Raw genomic sequence first — 14,449 nt, forward strand, 5'->3', positions numbered from 1 at the left:
TCTGTTTCAGTGGAGGCGTGCAATTAAACAAGGTGCCTTGAGGCCAAAGTACATGATCTTATCAATGGGTGACACTGATTTGGTAGTGTTTGCTAAGCACAAAGGTAGGATTATTATTTACACTATAGCAGTGCCACAGCATAGCAGGTGCTTTCTAATCTCCAAGGAACACAATTTTCATGCCTCATCTCCTGATTTCTTCAGGAAACTAAGGCTGATGCATTCACGCTGTCTGCGTGTACTCTCATCATTCTCCCCTATCTCCTCTTCCAAACTAACTTTTCATACAAGTTGGACAATCATGACCAACCAGAGAAAAGCACAGAGATCAAGTTATTAAATTCTCACAAGTTTTATGAAAAAAGGGACATAGGCAGAGACTAAAATCCTAGAGCCCGAGACATTAAAGGAGAACCATAACACAGGCTCAACCTTTACTAGAGACTGAAGAACGTCTACAATCAGATTCAAGATATAAATCTTTAAAATGCTTTAAGCATACTATTTCTTTTTTTTTTTTTAAGTAGAGTTATGTTAGATTTCTGTAAGGTAAATCTCAAATACTAATATCGAATATTAAGAGCACAACTGTGGAACAAAACATTAAAAATGGTTAATGAATCAACATATGCTGCTATTTGCATTGTTTATTGCAGTTCTGAATCCATCACAATTAAGTAAGAGCAGGTACAACAGAGAATCATTCTCAAAGTATGCAGTGCAACATAAAAGTGCCATTAAGTGTCTGAACACGCAAGAACTTTTACCATCCACCTGTTTTGCATTTTTATCAAAGAGATTTTGTACTGGTTGATTAAGGATACTACTAAGAAGAGAGTATTACTCTCCCAGATGTCCATGTAGTTTCAGCAGAAGCTGAAGGTACTTAGTACACCTGGCACAGGGAAGGCAGAGCGAAGTGGAATGACAGGTCAAGAGCTCTGAAAAAAGCATTTTATCGAGGACATCATTACGCTGCAGGTTGGCCTATCTGGTTACACAAGGTGAATAATGATCAGCTTTTCTTAACTGGCTCTTCTATTGTGATCTACAGCTCACTGCCCATTTGTGTTATCTGTGTAGGACTAAGTCTGGGGTAAAATGATGGTAATGATTTTTGACAAGTTACTTTCATAAACGACCATCACCTGTACTCAAAGCTATTACATTGGGGTTTTTTACTCCACACAAGCTACGCTTGCAGAAGCTAAGTTACACCTTAAATGGTTACTTAACGTTGTATGAATTACTAAGAGGAATGAAGAGTTGTCTTTCCCTAACAATGCCCCGCAATGCAGGACCCGCTGTAAGGAAAGAAGCTAACAATGACACACCGTAAAATAACGTACTGCAGTGTAATTACATCTCAGTCTATTTTATTAACTCTGCTAGTTTTCCTGACAGAATATCATTTAACACCTTATTATGAAGATTCATACTACCAGTGTATTTGAGGATAGCAGTTTTTCCAACAGTTTATCAAAACTTTTTTCCTCTGTTTTTTTCAATTGATGTAATGTATTTTTATACCAGAATGTTTTGCTATAAAGAGATTTTTAAGATCTTCACAATTTTACAAAGAAAAAACTATGAAAATACGCTTGGAAGTCCCCTTCAGGAAGTGCTAAGTTTAGGAAACACACAATGCAATAGTTTAGCTAAGCAAACTCTCCAGCAAAAATGAAAGATTAATCTTGCTCGGACTAACACACAAGCTGCATGATGCCCGGTCACATTGATAGTGACAGCATCTCAACTGACAGGTTTAGTAACAATAGCAAAAACTGATGGTACACTACCAGCAACACAGACAGATTGGACAGCACTCTATTCTTTGATTTAAAAGTAGGCAACAGTAGTATTACTTCTAAGCATGTGAAATTCTCAGGTATCCAGAACTATAAATGCATTTAGGCAAGATACTTAGTACCAAGTTTTCTTCCGGAGAAAATAAATGCAGCTTGCCTCTGCAGCTGATACCAGTTCCTAATCAAATGTGGTAAACTCACAATCATCTCTTCAGTAATGTAAATCATCCTTTTGAAAGTAGTCTTTTTGAAACCTTTTTAAGTTAATGTGTGAAGTTTTGCAGAAAATGTGTCACTTTTTCTTTGAACAAATCTTTCTTTCATGGTACAGCACCATAAGGTAAATTATCTTTGAGGAACATAAAGCACACTCAAGTCACTCCTCTCTTTTGAATGTAGGACATCTGAGAATTGATGGAAATTTTACTGGCCTCGGGTCATAATGTTTAACAGGTTTATCTAATTTCATTCCAGAGCATTTACACAGTCATATAAAATTTTTTTCTTCTCTTTTTTTTTCCTTAATCGTTCTTTGAGTTGTTCTGCAAAGCTTATTATGCCCAGAGAAGTACAAGGACAGCTCGATTTCTGCACCCAAAACTTCAAGGAACAATTGCAATATATTTCTTAAGAATACACAACATGAACTTATAAACACATGAAGGTCACATTGAAAATTTAGTTAAAATTAGAGACAAAAACTAATGCTGTTAGATTAAGTTAGTCCCTTTTTTTTGAATTGCTGACCTTAGATTTTATCATCTGCACAGATCAGAAAATGCAAATACCCAGAGCAAGATTTAAACAACAAAAATCATCATCATCATCTCCCTCTCATCTGGAAGGACAGATGGGAGATGGAAGATGGGGAATCAGTTACTTCTGCTCTTCAAAGCATTTAAAAGACAAAAAAATAAAAAAGTTAAAAAAAAAAAAAAGAAAACCTGCCTACGGTCAACTTTTTCTGACTTGGTGTCACATTTACTTTGAATAAATTTTTTTTTTTTATTATAAACTAGCAAGACCAACATTTGTTATCTGATGTCATAGTGAGGTACAGTTGCCATAGGCAAACCTACTGGACATATGTCTTTTTAGGAAATACAAGTATGGCGTTATTGGACTTAAGGACAGGGAGGGAGGACTGCAATCCCCCATATTTTGCAAAATTAGAACAAACATCATTTTATCAAAAGCATGTTATCAAAATGATGTTTGTTATTCACATTTTGTGTTTTCTCAGAGAAAGTTCAACATTTTCTTGATACAATGGCAAAGACTGTTAAATAGGCACACTTTTTCCTTCAGAAGTGTTTTTCAGAACTTTTCTTTACCTCAAATCCATACAGCATGGCTTACTATTTTTTAAGTATAGAGCATATTTAGCACAATGCAGTATAATGGCAATCCCTGCCTGGTCTTTAAAGGCAAGCTGTACCATGCTTCAACTGTAAAGACAGGAAAAAACCTAGAGCAGATCAGTGCATAAATTAAGTTCAAGCGGAATTTGTCGTTGCTCCAGCCCCTCAACACGTTTGTACTTACCTGCAGGTAAATATTTCAGCTGGTTGTTGGCCAAGCGAAGATGACGTAAAGATCTCAGGCGGCCAATCTCTGGGCACACAATTTCGAGGGCATTATCACTGAGGTCCAGAAACTGCAGTTTAACGAGGGAGCCAATGGCTTGTGAGAGAAGAGATTAAAACATGAATGTGACCCAAGAGTAATGTCAAAATCTTAATAGGACTAGGAGAGGATAAAAAGCCACAGTACCTAACACCTATATCTGAGCAGATTGTGACGTATTAAAGTCGATCTCATAACTGAATGACAGTTTATGGAAACGCTTATCTATCTAACAAACAGTATTGCTGGCAATGAAATGGGGAGAGAAAAGAAAGTCATATACTGGATACTCCCATTTCTATATTTTCCTCATGCAATTCTGCCCTGAAATTGCTTTTTCCATTCCTTTGCTATGAGGCTATCCAAATTATATATTCAGACAGAGTTTGAAGTGCTTTTCTGAAGCTGGACAAGTAGCTCTACAATTAGTGCAAGGAAAATAAACTAGTACGAGTTCTTGATACTTCAGGTTTCAAATGTTTCATGAAGAAAAGTAGTAGAGTATTCTATGTGGTAACTGGCTTAAAGCACAAGACACTCTGGCGTTTTGTTTCTGTAGATGAGTGCCCTTTAGCCTTTTCACTTGCTGCAATTAGAAACGAAGCAGAGAGCATTTAGGTGCATTTGAGACTTCATTAAAATAATTTAACATAACATAAACAAGGATATTATTGACTAAGAGTTATATTTGGTATGAAAGTCTTTAATGTTTTGCGGGAAAACAAAGGAAAAATATGCATCTTCAAAAGAAGGAAGAAAAATAAATATTTTATGATTCCTGCCACTTATCGTGAGCTGGTAGGTTACTTACCTTCAGGTACAACAACTATGTTATTCGAATGAAGGTACCTAGAGGGAGGAGGAAAAAAAGCAGAGAACACCACCTGTTACCCTCAAGGACTTCTGCTACATAATCAGTTTGCAAAAATATCCAATTTCAGATTGAAATAAAAGAGCACCCCCAAAACCATTCCTCTCTATGATCACAAAAGCTGTGGAAACTGTACAAACTGGCAACAGACAGGTACTTAAGTTTCACTTAGTCTGTTAAATGATTATCATAAAAGAATGACAAAGTTTTTTGAAACAAAACATTCACGGTTACAACAACAATAGGCTTAAGTTTTGAGAATCATAAGAAGAAAGATAAAAGAATAAAGCAGAAAAAATAACCAAAATGAACCATATTTTATCACAGGCTATTTCACACTAAATGCACAGTAACAAAAAAGTCCCCAAACCCTCACAAGTTAAGTTGATTATGAACACCTTTCCCCGTACATAAAAAACTCTCATGCCTTAACTGACTGCAGAGACAAACACATGATCTACTCCCCGTAATTGGGTTTTTCAAAGCTAGAGCACATTTCTGAAAAGGAAAATCCATTCGTGTACATAGTCATTAGCCAGTAACGATGAGGACCTGACCTCTCGTTTAGAATATTCAGCACCCTCTAGTGGAGCACATCCAGCACTAGCATTAACATAAAAACTTCTTAAACAGATTTCTCACATTTTCGTTGTGATGAGTGAAATAGACATTGCTGCAAATAAATGAAAGGGCCCTGTAGCAAACGACAGTAACCCGATTTTCACATATCATTATCTATTTGTAAAGAAATACTCAATACTCAATGCCCAATTGCTTAAGTACACACAGAAATGACTTGCACAGCCCAATTTTTTTCCATTCTATAAAGCGTTTCCAAAAGCAGGAGCCTTTTGGGGGAGACAGAGGCAAAACAAGGAAAAAGACGCACGAACATTTCAACTGTTTGTAACAGCTGAACTCTCTTTTTTTCTTTAAAAATTTCAGAAAAAAATTCAAAGCGTTATTAAAAACGTAGCAAACAGATAGCCGATGTGTTTGTAGAACTCCTTATATATAACCTCAGGATGAGAACTCTCCTTTTCAGCTACAGCTACTGAAAATAGTTGTGAACTATTTCACAGACAGAAGCAGTCTAAAAAATGTATGTTATGAAGATTTATACATAAGAGTCCCTGCATGATGGACACAAAGAAAGGCAGACTATAGTGAAGCTTTTAAAAAGTATATGGTGAAATTGCTAAGGGACACAACCGATCTTCCTGAAAATTAAGTTCGTTTTTCAAAGTTTAGAAATACTGTAACAAAGCGCTCTTTAAGATGAAATCTTTATTTTGTGGTCTCTCTTCACTTCTCTGTCAACAAAATAGCTGTTATTTGCTAATCAAAAATTGACCTGTGCTATTAGAACTGCCTGAATCACAGGACAAATGCACTTCTCTACAGACCACTAGAATGTATGGGGTAACAGTAGTACAACTGAGCTTGCTGAACCCCTAATTATTAGGTCTACTGACTCCTACAGCGCAGTGTTTGGAAGAGATTATTCTAAGAATCTGTGATTTTAGGCAGATTTTCTTTAGGGCACCATCAGATAATATTGAGATTCCTGATGCCCCATGGCAAATCATTAAATACTAACTATATCAAGTACAAGAATGTTTTACTGCTTCAGAGCATACATAGATTCTCAAGAGTCAGGCATGATGAGACAAGACTGTCTCCCAAGCAAGTTGGAGACTGCTGTGACCTACAAAACAGTTCAATTATCTTGTGGTCGCACGTACCAGAAAGGTGCAGTTTCAAGGGCCAAATTAAGATGATAAGATCAGATACCTGAATGCATTACGCTACTCAGATATATACCTCCTCGTTTGGAATAATCTACTATATAAACAAATGAATAGTCCATTAGTTATTTAACTAAAAGGAAGTCAAATCAGTTGCAAGGGAAGAAGAGGATGTCCGTTAAAAAAACAAAAAATCCCAATCTTACTGTACAGGCAAATCAGAGCCTTAAAAGAGAAAAGGGGAAGGAAGAAACCACTGATTCAGGAGCCTTCAATTCAAAATTAATCACCAAAACAATACAGTTCATGGGACTCCATTCTCTGGACAAGACTGGATAGACTATTCTGCCTGCAGCAATCATTATTAAATGGTTACTACTCCTACTTGGTCATTGCTGCTCCTATTTGACAATCTCTGACTTGATTCCAAAAAATTCCTATTACAATCAGCAGGACTGAAGTCATAACGCCACTAGTAGCCAGGGTGGAAATAAGCAAATATGGATGGGCTGGAGGCAGTAACCTGTTACTCTGGCTCCGTTGCATCCATCCAATCATACTGTTTGGCAGGTCCAGTGACAACAGCTCAGGGTGATCAGTGTCACAACAGCATACACAAGACTTTTGCGGAAAGTTTTTTTTCCTTAGCAGTGTAGGCACTTGTAAAACAGTTCTTGTTATACAATAAACAAGAAATAATATTTAAAAATATTAAAATAGGATTGAATACATCTGGATGTACATCCTTTAAAAAAGAAAACCCCCAAAAACCGCAACCACACACACACACACACACCCCCAACCAAGAAGAATGACCCTTTCTTGCCCTCCAAGAAAACCCTTCACTGTTAAGAGGTACGTTACGTGCAAGCAATACGTTCTAAAATTATTTTAAGATAAAATGGATCAGCATAATAAAAATATATTAGAACTCCTACACAAACTCACAATTCCACGAGGTTTGGAAGCTTCTGTGCAAGGTTTTCTGGCTGAAAAAGAGTTAGATATTTTTTAGGTTTAAAACCAAAAACTAGACGCACACATATTGTGTACCCAACTCATTTTAATAACCATACTAAAATATGTTAGCAGCTAGGCACAAAAAACTGCAACAGAAACCTGTATACAATACCCCATTTCCAAATACCCGCACATTCTCCATCAGTGCAATCTGGGATATACCAAGGGTGAGCAGTTCATTACTGAAACTGAACCACAGCCTAGAAATGACATTAACGTGTCCTCAAGCAAACGGTCTTCTGAGGCTGAAAAGACAGATCACCAAAAACCTTACTTTTGAAAATATATTAAAATAAATGAGTTAGTGAAAGCAGAGAGACTGCTAAGAAGCTGCTGTGAGATTTAAGGTGGAACAGGAACTATACAAGATCTCTAACTATATGACTGATTTTATTTTGTATTGCTGGTAAACTGGGAAATGACCTAGAAAGTTAGTGGATCTTAGTCAATTACCACCAAACCAGAAGTACTGAATCCATCAAACTAGATTTCCTTATTTACATATTAATATATGCACATCATTTTCTATCTCCTAACTGATCCCTGGCTGGCATTTATAACCATGAACACATACTACAAAACTGGCTTGAGTTCCAAATATCACGCTGGTAATCCTACTGCAAGTTATTCAAGGTTAAGACAGTTTCATTGCTTAAGAAATCTACCTTCAATATAGATATGGTTTTATTGAAAAAGTCCAGTTTTCAACTGGTTACAATATACATATAAGCAGACACATACACACACAAAAAAAGCAACTCAATAACATGGTCAATTTCCTGTAAAAAATAGCAGCAATTTCCACTAACAAATAAGGTACATTCTCACCTACAGTAACTTTATGGTTATAAACTTATTATGGAGAAATAGGTGAGCCTGAGAAAGTAATGTCATCTTACCCATATGTCACAAAGATGCCACATCCTAGATCCAAGTACAAAAATTAATTTGTTTTTAACTAGGGAGCAGCAAATGGTGACTCCATAATAAATGAACCAGTTGACATCAAGATGCAAGAAACAAGCTATAACTAAGCAGTTGTTGCCACCTAGTGGAAGGTTTGTTACAGTATATTTATCTTCTCTCAGCACAGGTTTTTATTTGGTCAAAGAAAAAAAGCTTAGGCTGGGAAAAATATACAAAGTCTGCAACTAGCTTGAGCACAACAAATTCGGTTTTTAACTCAAAAACAAAGAGGGAATGTGAGAAAAAATTCTCACTGTTGTCCCAAATCCTTCCTTAGAGTAAGGATGCTAATCTGAAACACCCACAAACTATTTCCACATTACACATGACTGTTGCACTTTTTCTTTTTTTTTTTTTTTTTTTTAAACCTGACTCCTTCATATTGTCAAAGAGCTAAACTCAGGAGAGAGAGAATAAGTGTACAATTAAGAAGTCCGCAACAGAAAATCTGCTTACAAGAATGATGGGTTTGGGATGAACTTGTTTAACACAACATCCTACAACGGAATTAAGATCAAAAAGACAATACACATCCACGTACATCCATATGGACAATATCCATCTATTGAAAAATAGAGGTCAGCGACATACAAACTCCAGTCTCTTCTGGTGACAGGACTACAAATAATGATGATAAATGAGTCATCACTTCTGTCAATTTAAAGAAGCTTCCCTCCTGCTCACACCCACATGGCATTTTTCACACAGCAAACATGCAAATCCATCTCAATTGGACAGAAATGTATATTCCAAGTTACTTCAGCTATAAACAACTGTTCTTTGATATGGCTCGATCCTACTTCTGACATTGCCATCAAGGCAAACTATTATTTCCTCTTTTTTAGAGGAGGAAATGGGATTACTGGAAAGCTAATGATATTAGTCAAACATTAAATGAGGAGAAGGTGAAGACTTGATACTGGGCTACAGGTGGGTTATATAGCTCCCTAATCCATTCGTTATCTGATGTTTCTCTATCATTTCCATCTTGTCATTGAGGACAAAACTAAAATTTATTCTTAGGTAAAGTATACATAAATACTGACTGTAACTATGGCCAGACATTTTCATAGGAGTCATCCATCAAGGATTGGAATAATTTAAAAATAGCAAAGAGGAGCAAAAATTGATTCAGTCAATATTTCTCAAAACTCAGGAAGGAAGATCCAGGGGCACAAAGAAGAAAGTACCACCTTTATTTCAAAGTAAAGAAATATGGTTTGGATTTAGTTTTGATAATGATTACTCATAATCTATATGCCATTTGAAGGATTTATTGATGAACTAACACTCATCATGTTGCATAGAATCAAAGCAGCACAAGGCTGAAAGAGACATGAAAACCACATCCTCTGTGTCACCCTCTGATGCAGAATCACCCCTCAAAGACATCTGTACACCTTCTCTTTCAAAAGCCTCCAGTGAAAGGAACATACAGTTTTCCTCAATGATCTATTACAGCTCTCAACTCTTCTCAGCTGAGTTTTTTCTCCATGTATCTAACCATTTCTTTACTGAAACTGAGAGGATTACTTGTCCCACCAACAGTGGACATAAAAGAAAAAAATTATTTCTTTATAAAATCTTTGCTTTTAAAAATACTGATGTTCCCCCCGTGTTCCCCTCCTTCCTCTTCCATCTTCCCCTCCACTCCTTTTTCCAGCTTCTCTTTTTGCAAGAGAAATTAACCTAAATCTCTCAACCTTTTCTCATAGCACTTGTTCTCCAAAAATCATTTTTGACACTGATTTTTAGATTCTTTCATACTTATGAAAAACATTAGTAAATTGGAACCCCAGACTTCAAATCGTACTCTAGCTTATGCTTTAAGAAGCATAAGAATTACTTTCTTCAGTTTATAACAGAGATTGTGAACCACTCTATGCCCCCAAAAGATATCTGCCTTCTTTATAACACACTACTGGCTTCCACTATTTTCATCTACTTCACCTTCCCCTCTCCATGCTGCAGAACAGAGAGTCAGCAAGTTAGACCCAATTTCACATGTCTAGTTCTTAGAGATAGTGCTATGCACTTGAATGAGATTCCACCAAGTTATGTTATGACCAAGTTATCTACATCTCTTTGAACACCAATTCTCTGCTTCAGAATGTCTGCAAGTCATCTTAACTACACGTTATCTACATTTTAACCTCTCTTTCATTTCCGCTATCCATGCCTCAGTGACAATTCTGAGCAGTATTGGATCAGAGCTGCTTTCCTCTACCTAGAGCTCGTTTGTAACCAAGGCTAATTGCACTTATACTATATTTCACATCTACGGGCTGGTAGTATTAATAGATATTGAGAAGAAAATGGAACTAGATCGTAACTGATAAGATTATGTTTTGGTTTCTGATTTATAATTACTTTAAGAAAAAAAAAATAAAAATCAGGCTTTAACACAGACATACAGAAAAGTGATATGCAAACTTTCTGTATCACTGTTTCCCCTTTTGAGTAGTGCAAATTTCATGAGCATAACACCAGTACATAATCACTGTATTTCACATAGAGTTGAGGCAGAGCTGTCTACACTTTTAGGTAAATTTTTAGTCATTTTTAATTTGTAACCATGAAACCTATGTGCCTATCAGATCATTAAGCACAGGACTTGCCCAAAATGTGCCTAAATAATTTTCTACAGTACATATAAACTTAAGTGACTCAGTTAAGAAAAGGCACAACATTTTCAGAATCCTTCTAGCTTTTGCTCCATGAAGTGAAACCTTCATTGAGGGATTCTAATGAATTGTTGTTAAAGCTTTAAGAATTACTCCTTAAACTGAAGTACTGGGCTTTTTGCTAGGAAGCACTGAAAAATACGTAATTTTGATAAATTCTAAGCAGTTAGGCCTTCCAAGTCCTTTGTACTGGCTATTATTTTCTCTATCTTACTGTGGAAGAATCCAAGGAAAAAAAAAACTGAATCATATGGAGACTTGAACCTATTAAAATTCTTAAGTTCTTGATTCTACACAGATTCTACACAGAGTCTTAGCAGCTCATTACACAATTAAAACTACCCCTCACTGAATTCTGAGGTCATAATATTCATTCAGCTTGAGAATCTGTTCAGTTTATTAAAAGTGTTTAGTCTAATGAAGGAATGTAGACTAGATTACACAGTATCTCCTAAGAAGGGCTGACCACCGAGATCATTTTTAGCAATGATACAATTTTTACTCACAGGTCTTCACAGGGTTTCAAAAGGGTAATCACAAAACTGGGCATAGACTTCCATTTATTATACTCTACATAAACTATGCAACTTTGACCATAACACAACCTGATACTGATAACATGTTACTTAAATTCACAAAGGATGACACCATTCAGGATCAGATTTGCTAAAGTATATATATAAATTTTAAATTCTCTTGGTTTTTCTGTTCCAAATCAGAATTGCTAAACATACAGACAGCAAACATTACAATAAAGGGTTTGTCGTACCAATGTGGTCAGGGAATTTCTTTTCATATAAAGTCTCTCCAAGTACTGCAGCCCCTCATCTTTCAGTAACTCCAAAGGAAAGTGATGCAGATTTCGGTAATTTAAGAACAAGTTCTTGTGCCTTTCCAGCTTTGCCTCAGAGATTGTTTTACATAGTTCTGATGCCATGACTACTTCTGTTCCAAGCACCACATCTAGTGCACTGCATCTTCTGAGAGCAGAGCCATTTCTAGGAGATAAGAAGAGGGAAAAAACAGTATCAAGGTTTATGCAATGCCTTCTTTTGTGGAAAGTTAGTTACAACATTTTATTGGATAATCTGTCTAAACACACTTGTTCCATTCAACGTACAAACAAAGTATGCATAACTTCCACATCCAGTTTTGCTAGAAGAGAGTCTTTGACCGTTTCCTGGATGAAATTTCAGTGTGTTTCCAAAGAGGCAATAACAAGATACTACGGTAGACATAATGCTCTTTTTCTTCCATTCTCCATGGACCTTTGAAATAATATAGTCAAAATATCACCAAAAGATATCACCAAAATTTTTTCTCCACTAATCATTAGCTGATGCTCTACATCTACTCTGTAGAGTGAGCTAAAAGAAGAACCCACTTACTAAGGGAGCCTAAAAAAAGAAATGCACAGTGTACTTTACTTCCTGTCTTTAGCTGATTAAAACACCTTCATGTAGCTTTTATGCCCAAATGACAAAATGCTATGAAATTTTGGCACACTTTCCCTTGTAAAACTACAGGGAAATATTTCAGCTGGAAGCTGTTTTAGCTCATTCCTTTATTGAAGGAGAGATTTCTAATCATAGCAGATATTGGAAGTGAAGATACTCAGCTCTCAAAAAGAAATCTATCTAAGGCAGTAACTTTGTAACTAAAACTCCTTACCCAGAACTGTACTGTGCATGTAAATCAAACTACCTTAGCAGTTTCAGTAATTCTCTTTGATTGCCAGATAAGTAGCTTTTACCAACAGTCTACGCCATTCCGCAGGAACACAGCATTTGTTTTCTTAGAGCACTACTAATCACAACCTCGAGGCAGCATTGTGTACACCTCTTCTAGTCATCATTTACCCCTAATCTAAGCTATGTTAAGATACGCCCTGTAAGCAAAAGATTACCACATTGAGAGTCCCATACAAAATCTGACAGTATCAGTCTAGCTTTAGTTAAACTGTGTTCACATGAGAAGGACCATCACTATAACAAATAGTTGCCTTTGTTAGATATCTTTACGAGACGGGTTACAAGCACAGTTAGCCCTTGGCACTTGCAACACGCTAAAGCTCTCCTAGCTTATCAGTAGATAAAGAAAATTAAGACTTTACAGTTCTCAATTCCACATCTTTGATCATCATTAAAATAATTTTTTAAAAAGTCTTTAAAATTTTAAAGTGCATAACACAGGATTATTTTAGTGCTGCAACACAAGAAATCATAAAGGAAAGCTCCTCCTTCCCTGATAATAAGAGAAGTAGATCTAGACACGTTAACAGCTTGTGTTCGGATTCCGCCTTGTACTCCCAACTTTTTCCCTTCGAAAGCATTTTTTTTTAAATTAAAAGTTAAGAAGTCACAAAACACACACATAAATATCTAACAGTGTTTCCACTTGTCCAGGCAAGCTATTTAGATGTCCTGCACATGCAGACTATTCTTATACAGCTCCCACTCCATAAACCAACTGGACCACATTTAGACGTGGCACATAGATACAAAGACCAGGATGCGCAAGCCCAGAAAGGCAGAGATCTGTCATGACCTACTCTATTTTGGCCACTACTTCAAAGCAAATCTTCCCACTCACTTCCACCATCAGCCAAATTGTTTCTCTAAATAATCTCCTTCCAGAGAGGAGACATAACACTGCCACGAAGAAACAGACACAATCACACGCTGAAGAAAGGAGAAAGCGAGGAGGATGACACACACGGCAATGATGGGGGTGAAGGGTCAGGTCATTGAGAGACTAAAAGAGCTGTTGCACAGAGGATGGAGAAGACGCAAACAAGCTCGCACAGTGGTACAAGCATCCCGGAGCGGAAGCTAAGCGAAGGTGTATGAACAGGCCACAGCCAGGAGCCTCAGGAGCCCACGACACCTGCAGGCCGGCTCCAGGAGCTTCGACCGCTTGCTAGCGGGGGGACCGGCCTGCCCCGCAGAGGGAAAGGGGGGCGACGGAGGGACGGACCTGAAGGGGGGGGGGATGTCGCCACAGCCGCTGGGGGCGGAGGCCTGCGAGACGCCGGCGGGCGGGAGAGGGGCAGGGCCCGCGGCACCTCCGCTGAGGGCGGGAGAAGCGCACCCTCCCCCCCCCCACCAACCGCCGGCCCGGAGAAGGCGCCTCGCGCGCCGGCAGCACGGCAGCGAGGGGCGGGGCGGCACACCTCCGCGTTCCCCCCCCCCCCCGCAACCCGCCCGACCGCGGGGCAGGGTCACTCACCGGCACCGCCGGGGCACCGACCGCTCGCCGCCTCCGCCGGCCCAAGCACCAGTGTTGGGGGGGGGGGGAGAAGGGGGGGGAGAAGCTGGCGGACGGGGGGAGGGGGGGGAAACCGCGCGCGACTCTCGCGAGACGTCGGCGCAGCCACAGCACCGCCCCGCCTCGCGCCCAGCCACAAAGCCTCCCCCCTCCCGTCGCCGCCCGCACCCGCGCGCCCGCCCCTCACCCAATCACGCGGCCCGTCGCCGCTCACCCCGCCGCTCGTCCAATCACAAGTTCTCCCCCCTCACGGCCTCGGCCCCCGCTGTCAGCCAATCAGAAGGCGGCTCCCCCTCAGCGCCTCGAGCGGCGCTGGAGTCGCTGAGGGGCGCTTCGCTGTGTGGCAGTCGCCACCTTCCTCTGCGGCCGCCGGTCCCTTCCCTCACGGCGGGTCTCCTCGGGGAGGGTGTAGGCTGCTGTTCCTTCCTCAGGGTTTGCCATGCCCCAGGCTTGGGGGGC

General features: G+C 38.9%; 1 protein-coding gene across 2 annotated transcripts in view; it reads right to left on the bottom strand.

Moving 5' to 3' along the window:
* LRRC28 (leucine rich repeat containing 28) overlaps positions 1 to 14,144 on the bottom strand; it is a 53,617-nt gene extending 39,473 nt beyond the window's left edge. Inside the window, exons 1-5 of one of the 2 annotated variants that reach the window (XM_068958209.1) lie at positions 13,952 to 13,999; positions 11,493 to 11,721; positions 7,002 to 7,042; positions 4,246 to 4,283; positions 3,354 to 3,491 (exon numbers count right to left, since the gene is read on the bottom strand). In XM_068958209.1, the coding sequence (XP_068814310.1) occupies positions 3,354 to 3,491; positions 4,246 to 4,283; positions 7,002 to 7,042; positions 11,493 to 11,660 (385 nt within the window). In that variant the 5' untranslated portion in view covers positions 11,661 to 11,721; positions 13,952 to 13,999. Of the gene's footprint in view, positions 1 to 3,353; positions 3,492 to 4,245; positions 4,284 to 7,001; positions 7,043 to 11,492; positions 11,722 to 13,951 lie in introns of both variants that reach the window. The other variant, XM_068958208.1, reaches the window with a different exon arrangement.
* Between the last annotated feature and the right edge of the window lie 305 nt (positions 14,145 to 14,449).

This window comes from Struthio camelus, chromosome 12, assembly GCF_040807025.1.
Source record: "Struthio camelus isolate bStrCam1 chromosome 12, bStrCam1.hap1, whole genome shotgun sequence".
NCBI classification, from domain to species: Eukaryota; Metazoa; Chordata; class Aves; order Struthioniformes; family Struthionidae; genus Struthio; species Struthio camelus.